The sequence below is a fragment of the Ochotona princeps genome, chromosome 15 (genome assembly GCF_030435755.1).
Source record: "Ochotona princeps isolate mOchPri1 chromosome 15, mOchPri1.hap1, whole genome shotgun sequence".
NCBI lineage: Eukaryota > Metazoa > Chordata > Mammalia > Lagomorpha > Ochotonidae > Ochotona > Ochotona princeps.
This window is the reverse complement of record NC_080846.1, coordinates 54,570,457-54,580,457: the sequence shown is the minus strand read 5'-3', so window position 1 is coordinate 54,580,457 and position 10,001 is coordinate 54,570,457. Positions and strand designations below refer to the sequence as shown.

At 53.4% G+C, this 10,001-nt stretch overlaps 1 protein-coding gene and 1 pseudogene across 1 annotated transcript; one reads left to right on the top strand and one right to left on the bottom strand.

Annotated features, from left to right (window-relative positions):
• Positions 1–1,986: 1,986 nt before the first annotated feature.
• On the top strand, positions 1,987–2,436 carry LOC101530579 (ubiquitin-ribosomal protein eL40 fusion protein-like; annotated as a pseudogene).
• A 3,983-nt stretch (positions 2,437–6,419) lies between these two features.
• Positions 6,420–9,595, bottom strand: TUBA1B (tubulin alpha 1b). Its single transcript, XM_058673772.1, has 4 exons — positions 9,441–9,595; positions 8,048–8,270; positions 7,786–7,934; positions 6,420–7,476 (listed from the first exon to the last, which is right to left on the bottom strand). The coding sequence occupies exons 1-4, from the start codon at positions 9,441–9,443 to the stop codon at positions 6,496–6,498; spliced, it is 1,356 nt and encodes a 451-aa protein (XP_058529755.1). The 5' UTR covers positions 9,444–9,595; the 3' UTR covers positions 6,420–6,495.
• Between the last annotated feature and the right edge of the window lie 406 nt (positions 9,596–10,001).

Here is a 10,001-nt window from a genome sequence, read left to right as displayed (position 1 = left end):
CAGCCCCTGAAGCAGGCCTGATGGCTGGCCATTATAGCCACGCCTGCCCCATAGCCCCCACTCAGATCTCATGTCTCCAGTGTTGCAAGTCTGTTAGTCATTGTTTTGATGTAAAAGGAAATTTTGAAATAGGGGGAATGAGGGAACTACCAAGTAAGTGCAGAAAGTTTGATTAATAACCAAAGCAGCTATAAGGAGTATAGAAGATGTGGAGATGTCTGTTCTTCTTTAAAAAAGAAAAGAAAAATAATTGTGGTCTTGGGCAGGGTCATGAGCTTGGAAGTCACTCCTCCTCTACTTATGTGGTCCCTTCTGCCCATCGGTCAAGCTCACCTACCACCACCTGGAACCTGAGAGGGGGCAGTATTGCATCATTGTCACCATTTCCCTCACAAATCCCCATAAAGACCGATGCTAGGGAGGGGCTCACTGTCTTGGTCACGTGCTTCTGTAGCCCTGGGATTCCGACTCTTGGCCTCCCCAGTACCTGCTTGCTCTCTGGCTTCCCGTAGACACCCACCGAGGACAGGTAGCCCCTGAGCAGGGCCCCTGTGTGTCTGAATTCCTCACCCTCTGTTCACTGCCTGGGCAAGTCAGAATGCAAATGCTAAGATACTTTGAATTTCTGATTTGTTTAGTTTCAAGAGTTCCAGGGGAGGAGAGGCGTAGCAATATGGACAGAAAAGCCATGAAAGGTGAATGTTTACAGTTTTGTGTGTCCAGGTTGTTCATTGCGTGTCTCTTAGGACGATTTCATTGCTGGGGAAGCTGGGACGTAGGTCTTCAGCTTAATGGATGGGTTTCACAGTAATGATCATTTGTTCCTCTCAGGTCTCAGTTCAGATGGGATTGCCATGGTGACTGCCTTTGCTAACTTCTAGTGAGCATTGCCATCACTGAGCTTGGTTAATAAAGGTTCCTTAATACATCTGAGATTTGACTGGCATGATTTCTCACACCCCGTAATAGTAATTAATTGATTTTCAATTTTTGTTTTTTAGAAGGCAGAGGTTCAGAGAGAAGAGGAGCCAAAGAGTGTGATCCTTCATCTGCTGTTTCACTCTCCACACACCTGCCATGGCCAGAGCTGAGCCAGTCTGAAGCTGACAGCCAGCAGCTTCTTCTGGGTCTCTCCTGTGAATTTAGGGGTCCAAGGGCTTGGGCCATCCTCCACTGCTTTTCCAGGCCACAAGCAGAGAGCTGGATTAAAAGTGAAACAGCTGGGACTACAACTGGCACCCTTAGGGGATGGCTGGTACTACAGGTGGAGGCTCAGATGGCCTTACCACTGTGCCTGTCCCCTGCTATTTACTAGGAAGGTAAAGCCATATTGACAGATGGCCCATCCTCCAGTTTTGTCTTCATATGTCCTCAAATGCCAAGACATGGTTGGCTGAAGCTAGGATCCAGAAACCCAGTCCTCGTCTCCCACCAGGGTGTGAGGGACCTGAGCACTTGGTGCCTCACCTGCTGTTTCACAGGGTATGCGTTAGCAGGAAGATGGAGTCTGGAGTCCAGCCAGGGTTTGAACCCAGGCAGACCAGCGTGGGATATGGGCTTCCTGCATTGCATGAAATGCCTGCTCCGAGATGTCTGTTCTTTTTTTTTTTTTTAAAGATTTATTTATTTTATTACAAAGTCAGATATACACAGAGGAGGAGAGACAGAGAGGAAGATCTTTCGTCCGACGATTCACTCCCCAACTGAGCCACAACGGCTGGTGCTGCGCCGATCCAAAAGCCAGGAACTTGGAACCACTTCCAGGTCTCCCACACAGGTGCAGGGTCCCAATGCATTGGGCCGTCCTCAACTGCTTTCCCAGGCCACAAGCAGGGAGCTGGATGGGAAGTGGAGCTGCCGGGATTAGAACCGGCGCCCATATGGGATCCCGGGGTGTTCAAGGCGAGGACTTTAGCCGCTAGGCCACGCGGCCGGGCCCCAAGATGTCTATTCTAAAGGATAGCTTAAAAGGCAACCAGAGCTTCCATGATCGTCTTTCTCTTCAGCCAGGCAGTTCAACGAGTTGGTGACAGCAGCCGAGCAGCCCCTCAGACACCAAAATGTGGATCTTCACGAAAGACCCTCATGGGCAAGACCAGCACTCTCAAGGTAGAGCCCAGCAGCACCATCGAGAATGTCAAGGCCAGAATCCAACACAAGGAGGCCATCTGCTCGACCAGCAGCGTCTGATGTTTGCCAGCAGGCAGCTGGAGGACAGCCACCTCTGTCAGGATTACAAAATCCAAAAACAGTCCACCCTGCACCTGGGGCTCTGCCTGTGAGGGGGCATCATGAGCCATCTCTGTGCCAGCTCGCCCAGAAGTACAGCTGCCACAAGATGATCTGCCACAAGTGCTACACCTGTGTGTACCCACACACCATCGACTACCATGCAGCCACACCACCAACCTGTGTCCCAAGAAGAAGGTCAAATAAAGGCCTGCCCCATCCCAGGGACAGCTGATCCACCTGCAAGCTCCAAGGCCTCAACAGAGTTTCCCTTGACCTGAGCAGTGTACATATATAAAGTAACCAGGGAGACACCAGTATGCCTCAACTGGTTAATTCTCTACCTTCAAATGCTGACATCCCACATGGGTACCAGTTTGTGTCTCAGATGCTCTACCTCTGACCCAGCTCCCTGCTTATGGCCTGGGAAAGCAGCAGAGGACGGTCCAAGTCCTTGGGACCCTGCATCCACTTGGGATATCCGGAGAAGGCTCTTGACTCCTGTCTTCCGGCCATTGTGGCCATTTGGGAAGTGAGCTAGGGGATGGAAGATCTTTCTCTCTGCAAACCTGCCTTTCCAATGAAAATCAATAAACCTTTAAGGCAACCAGAAATACTGAAAGTTGGGTTTCAACAGTGGAAAATGGAAAACCTCTAAAGGGCAGGTTGTTGGAATGCCCTATGTTGAATTCTATCCCCGCTTCTGATCCAGCTTCCTCCTAGCGCACCCACGTGACCTGGCTTCTCTGGTTGCATGATCCATTAAAATGGCAGATTGGAAGCCACAGCATACACTTTGTTATTTCTGCAATATCTTATTCTTTATAAACATGCCAGTCAGTATTATTCAGCATAATAGGAGACTGACAATGACAAGATACAAGAGGAATTGGAAATTACATACAAAACTCACAGGTTCCATGTTTACAAGTAAAATGCTTTCCCTCCCGCATGCCTGAAACACTTAAATTAATTTGAAAGGCATAGTGATGGTGAGGGAAAGAAAGAGACAGAGAGGTCGGTCTGCTATCCTGTGATTCACTGCATAAAGCTTTCAGGCCAAAGCCAGGAGTCAGGAGTTCGAACTTGAACCAGTACCCTGACAGCGGATGTGTGTCCCCAGTGGTGATTTTTCTTCCTTTTATAAGATTCATTATTATTATTTTATTGGAAAGGCAGATTTACAGAGAGAAGGAGGTACAGAGAGATCTTCCATCTGCCAATTCACTCCCTAAGTGGTCAGAGCTGAAACGATTTGAAGTCAGGAGCCAGAAACTTCTTCCTGGTCTCCCAAGTGAGGGCAGGCTTCCTAGGCTTTGGTTCATTCTCTACTGCTTTCCCAAACCCCAAACATGGAGCAGGATGGGAAGTGGAGCAGCTGGGATACGAACTGGTACCCATATGTGATCCCAGTGGATGCAAGGCAGGGTTGTAGCCACCAGGCTACCGTGCCTGGTCCATGACTTTTTCTTTAAAAAATCCTTTATGTGGCCCAGTGAGATAGCCTAACAGCTAAAGCCCTCGCCTCAAACTCGCCGGGATCCCATATGGGCACCGGTTCTAATCCCAGCAGCACCACTTCCCATCCGGCTCCCTGCTTATGGCCTGGGACAGCAGTCGAGAACAGCCCAAGGCCTTGGGACCCTGTACCTGCATGGAGACCCAGAAGAAGCTCCTGGCTCCTGGCTTCAGATTGGCTCAGCTCCAGCCATTGCAGCTGTTTGGGGAGTGAACCATCAGATGGAAGATCTTCCTCTCTGTCTCTCCTCCTCTCTGTATATCTACCTTTCCATAAAAATAAACAAATCTTTTTTAAAAAATCCTTTATGTGTTTATGTATTTGAAAGGTAAAGTGATTGTGGAGGGAGAAGATCTTTTGGTTCATTCCTAAATGGCCAACAGTATGGGCTGGGCTGGGCTGTAGCCAGGAGCCAGGAAATGGGAACTCCATCTGGGTTTCTCACATAGGTGTGTGGGGCCTAAACAATTGAACTAGCATCCACTACTTTCCCATGTAAACTAACAGGGAGCTGGGTCAGAAACGGAGCAGCTGGGACTCAAATTGGAGCTCTGGCATGGGATGCTGGCACCGCAAGTAAAAAGGCTTAATACAGGGCTCAGCACCGTAGCCTAGTGGCTAAAGTCCTCGCCTTGCATGCCCCAGAATTTCATATGGGCACTGGATTTTATCCCAGCTGCTCCACTTCCCATCCAGCTCCCTACTTGTGCTCTGCGAAAGCAGTAGAGGAGGGTCCAAAGTCTGGAGACCCTATACCTTGCGGCAGACCAGGAAACAGTCCCTGGCCTCCTGTCTTCAGATCAGCTCAGCTCTAATCATTTTGCGGTCACTTGGGGAGCAAATCAGTGGATAGAAGATCTTCCTGTCTCTCCTCCTATCTATCTGACCTTATTATAAAAATAAATGTATCTTAAGAAAAGGCTTAACACATTGCAACAAATGCCAGACCCCCAATGGCGGCTTAGCGTGCTGCACCACCACAGCATGGAACAACTTGGAGGTGGTATTGATGAGCCTCAACATTTTCTCCAGAGCTTCTCCTTTGGTTTTTAGCAGTGAGGACTTGTGGATGAGTGCTCACTTTTTTTTTTTAAAAGATTTATTCATTTTATTACAGCTAGATATAAACAGAGGAGGAGAGACAGAGAGGAAGATCTTCCATCCGATGATTCACTCCCCAAGTGAGCCGCAACGGGCCGATGCGTGCCGATCCGAAGCCGGGAACCTGGAACCTCTTCCAGGTCTCCCACGCGGGTGCAGGGTCCCAATGCATTGGGCTGTCCTCGACTGCTTTCCCAGGCCACAAGCAGGGAGCTGGATGGGAAGTGGAGCTGCCGGGATTAGAACCGGCACCCATATGGGATCCCGGGGCTTTCAAGGCGAGGACTTTAGCCGCTAGGCCACGCTGCCGGGCCCTGAGTGCTCACTTTTACTTCCCACCAATGAAACAAGCGCAGTCGAGACATGTGGGAATCTGGCTGCTCAGTCCTGCCTGCCTCCTGAACTCTGAAGAAGCACCCTGACACACAGGCTGGCCTAGATGCACTCCTAGGCCACCTGGGAACCTTTCTGGAAAGCAAGCTGCTTGGCAGTGGTTTGCTGCTTCTCAGGCCGATTTAACACCTTTCCACCTGTTTTTCAGGGAAGTGAGGATGTCATATCATTCAAGGCAGTCATCCTTGGTCAGTTCAGCACTGATGGAGAAACGAATCCCCACTGAGCCCTAGGTCACCCTGCCTTCCTCTTGCCCTGTCACTGTCCTGGGCCTAGACATTTCTGAAATGTCTGCCAAACCATTTTCTGTACTTCTGTAGGATAGATGAGCTAATTGGAAAAACTGCATAGCCTCCTTCACTGTTACTTAATGCAAAATTTATTTTCCTTTAGAAATCTCCATTCAGTGCTTCACTTCCCAAAAGACCATGTAGCTGGGGCTGAGTGAAGTGGAAGCCAATAATCTGGAACTCGAGACGGCCTCCCACATGGATGGCACGCAGCTGCTACTCCATGCCTCCCAGGGTGAGCACCAGCAGGAAGCTGATAGGCTTAGAGCATCGAGGCAGCTTAACTGCTTCACCCAGTGCCTACTGCTCCAATCCTACCCAAGCTATTGGCATGCATAGCCCTGAGCTGTGCTCTTGGTAATCTTTCCCCTAGGGCAAATTCCGGTTTTCTATAGCTCCCCTAACAGTTCTTCAAATGTAGTTGAACACATTTAAAGCATGTGAACTGCTTCGAACAGTGGAACCATCTAGCCTTTTGTTGCCACTTCTTGGATAGTGCAACCGCTCCAGACAGGTGACAACCCAAGGACTTGGGCAATAGAGCTCACCCTTTGAAGTAACACTGCCCAGTGTCCAGAGGGCATCTCCATATACTCAGACACTAGCATTGACCCCATTGTGCTCTGAAGAGATTAACCACCACTTCATTATTTGGAGTAGGCTATTGTTACAAGCATGGTGGGTCTTTTGCCTTCCCTGTAATGTACACAGGGAGGCCCGTAGGTGTCACTGTCTAATATACCCCAGGTGTGCATGACTTAGATCGTCACAAAGCACAGGAGACTTTTTTTAAAGCCTTTATTTTCAGACATGATGACAGTATTACAGGTACACATGGAAAAGACAGACATGATCACAGTTGAGCGAAGACAATGTCATCAGGAAAGTCTAATGGCTCTCAGCTCATGTGGAAGCTGAGGTTCAGTGAGTATGACAAACTGTGGGGCTAAAAGGAATAGAAAACTAGTATTCCTCTCCTTCCTCCTCACCCTCTCCTTCCACAGAATCAACACCCACCTCCTCATAATCCTTCTCCAGGGCAGCCATGTCCTCACGAGCCTCAGAAAACTCTCCCTCCTCCATGCCCTCACCCACGTACCAGTGAACAAAGGCACGCTTGGCATACATCAGGTCAAACTTGTGGTCCAGGCGAGCCCAGGCCTCGGCAATGGCTGTGGTGTTGCTCAGCATGCACACAGCTCGCTGGACCTTGGCCAGGTCTCCACCAGGCACCACAGTGGGAGGCTGGTAGTTAATGCCAACCTTAAAGCCAGTGGGACACCAATCTACAAACTGGATGCTACGCTTGGTCTTGATGGTGGCAATGGCAGCATTCACATCTTTGGGAACCACGTCGCCACGGTACAGCAGGCAGCAAGCCATGTATTTCCCGTGGCGAGGGTCACATTTCACCATCTGGTTGGCCGGCTCAAAGCACGCATTGGTGATCTCTGCTACAGAAAGCTGTTCATGGTAGGCTTTCTCAGCAGAGATGACGGGGGCGTAAGTGGCCAGAGGGAAGTGGATGCGGGGATAGGGCACCAAGTTGGTCTGGAACTCTGTCAGGTCAACATTCAGGGCTCCGTCAAACCGCAGGGAGGCTGTGATGGAGGACACGATCTGGCTGATGAGGCGGTTCAGGTTAGTGTAGGTGGGGCGCTCAATGTCGAGGTTTCTACGACAGATGTCATAGATGGCCTCGTTGTCCACCATGAAGGCACAGTCAGAGTGCTCCAGGGTGGTGTGGGTGGTGAGGATGGAGTTGTAGGGCTCCACCACAGCTGTGGAGACCTGGGGGGCCGGGTAGATGGAGAACTCCAGCTTGGACTTCTTGCCGTAATCCACAGAGAGGCGTTCCATCAGCAGGGAGGTGAACCCAGAGCCGGTCCCCCCACCAAAGCTGTGGAAAACCAGGAAGCCCTGCAGCCCCGTGCACTGGTCAGCCTGTCAGGAGAGGAATGAAGAAAAGATGAAGCTTTTGTTGTTTGGGATACCATCGTAGTAAGCAGTTTCTTCCTACATCTCAAGGATTGAGATTTCATTTAAAAAAATGCTTTTTCGAAAGTGTAGATCTTGGAACTACTCAACACGTCTTAATTTAAACACCCTCAATTTTTATAAGATGGTATCAGACAATTCACATCGTAACTGATTTTTTAAAGAATCTTAAAAGCAAAGTCATCTAACTCTTTATTTCAGTTCAAATGTTTCTGTGGACTCCTCAATGTGCTTTATTATTGGGAGTAATCATACCAGCTTGCGGATGCGGTCCAGGACCAGGTCAATGATCTCCTTGCCGATGGTGTAGTGCCCGCGGGCATAGTTATTGGCGGCATCTTCCTTGCCTGTGATGAGCTGCTCAGGGTGGAAGAGCTGGCGGTAGGTGCCAGTGCGAACTTCATCTGCAGAGGGAAGCACATGGGCCACCTGTCACGGACCCCGCCCCTTCCTGCGGCACCAGGGACACCCCGGCACAGACCTCCTGGCCAAACCCCCACACCCAGTGCCAGCTCACCAATGACCGTGGGCTCCAGGTCTACAAACACGGCCCTGGGCACGTGCTTGCCAGCGCCGGTCTCGCTGAAGAAGGTGTTGAAGGAGTCGTCTCCCCCCCCAATGGTCTTGTCACTTGGCATCTGGCCATCGGGCTGGATGCCGTGTTCCAGGCAGTAGAGCTCCCAGCAGGCATTGCCGATCTGGACACCAGCCTGGCCCACGTGGATGGAGATGCACTCACGCTGAGGGAGAAAAATTCGGAATTTAAAACAAATGCGTAGGTAGCCATGCAAAACAATTTTGTTTTTTTTTACTTTGGGAGGTTTGTTCTAGCGGGGCAGGAACGGGGTGGAGGTATTGGGAGATGAGAGAGACAAAAGAATATAATTTTCAAGCTTGATTACGTAGTCTAAAAGCCCCTTAAAGCGCAATGGCTACCCGTCTCGGAATGAGTTTCTCTTCTCACCCACAATTGGGAACCCCCTTTCAGGCCTTACAGAGGTCACAGTTTCCTGCTTGGGCATGGGCACCATTGGAGGGAGGCCAGGGCTCCGTGCACCTCGTGCCCGCCCCCCAGTGTGGGCAGTGCCAAGATAAAGGGCTGACCACAGGCCCAGGGTGTGGTCCTGCGGCAGGAGATGAACAAGCAGTTTTGGGTGTGCGTGCCCGTGCAGCTGCCCGGGTCCCTCCCCTGCCCGGAGGCGCCGGGCTCAGCCCAGCAAGGCAGCGGATTATCAGCGCCCCACATCTGTGAAGATCCGATTTCTCCCCGTTTACCATCTCTAAGCGCCACCACCTGCTGCCACACAAACTGCTGACGCAGCCAGGCGGGGCAGAGGGCCTTCACAGGCGGCGGGGCTTAGCTGTGTGAAGACACAGCTGCACATGGTGAAAGAGCCCCTCCCCACCGCATCCTCCATTTCTAATCAGCTTAGCTGCAAAGCCTCGGGGCCACGCCCTGCACCCAGACCGCAGCGCCGCCGCGCGCATGCGCCGCAGTGGGCGCCGTTTCCCGCCGAGCAGTGGCGGGAAGGTAACGGTCGCGCATGCGCGTCAGGCTCTCGCTGCCTTCCCGCCCCCGCCTCTTCGCGCCCAAGAGGAAGTGATGGCCGGTGGGGGGGTAGTGCGCGCGTCCGGCAGGCCGAGGCACGCGGGCGAGGGGGGAGGGGATCCCGCCACTGGCCTCGTGTGCCCGGGCTCAGTGCTCCAAGGCGGCTCCGCACCCGCCACTCGCGCTCGCCCCAGGGCGCGGCATCCTCCCCGCTCGGGGGCTTCGCCATCCCGCACAAGCCGGGTCTCCTCCGCGCCTCCCTCGACACCCTCAGTGACCACCCGCTGGACGCCGGCCGCCCCTAGTCCTCGCCCGCCCCAGGGCTCCGTCCTCCCGTGCCGAGCAGGGTTATCGCACTCACCATGGTGGCTACGGGGTTAGCAGGCAAAAGCGAGGCGATGGGAACTGGCGGCGGGTCCCGGTTACCGTCCTCGACAAGCTAAGAGTCGAGGTAAGTAACGCAGTGAGGCGGAGTCCGGCTCCGGAGCCTCTTTAAGTAGTGGCCGGGGCGGGGCGGGCGGGCTCCGCCCTCGGGCCCGCACGCCATTCGGTGGCTGCCGGGCCGCATCCGCAGAGGCGGGCTCGGAGCCGGGCGCCTGGCGTCCCCGCGCGCTCCTGGCTGGGCGGAGCCCCGTGCGCCCGCGCGCCTCTGCGGCAACGGCTGCGGCACCGGCTGCAGGGAGCGCGCCCGGGGCCGGGGTCGGCGGGGCCTGGGGCGCCTGGCCCGGGTCGACGGGGAATGGGGCTCCGGGCAGGGGTCCGCGGGGCCTGCGCGCATGGCCGGGCAGAGCCCCGTGCGCCCGCGCGCCTCTGCGGCACCGGCTGCAGGGAACGCGCGCGGGGCCGTGGTCTGCGGGGCCTGGGGTGCCGGGCCGGGGTCGGCAGGGACTGGCTCGCCGGGCCAGGGTCGGCGGGGGCTGAG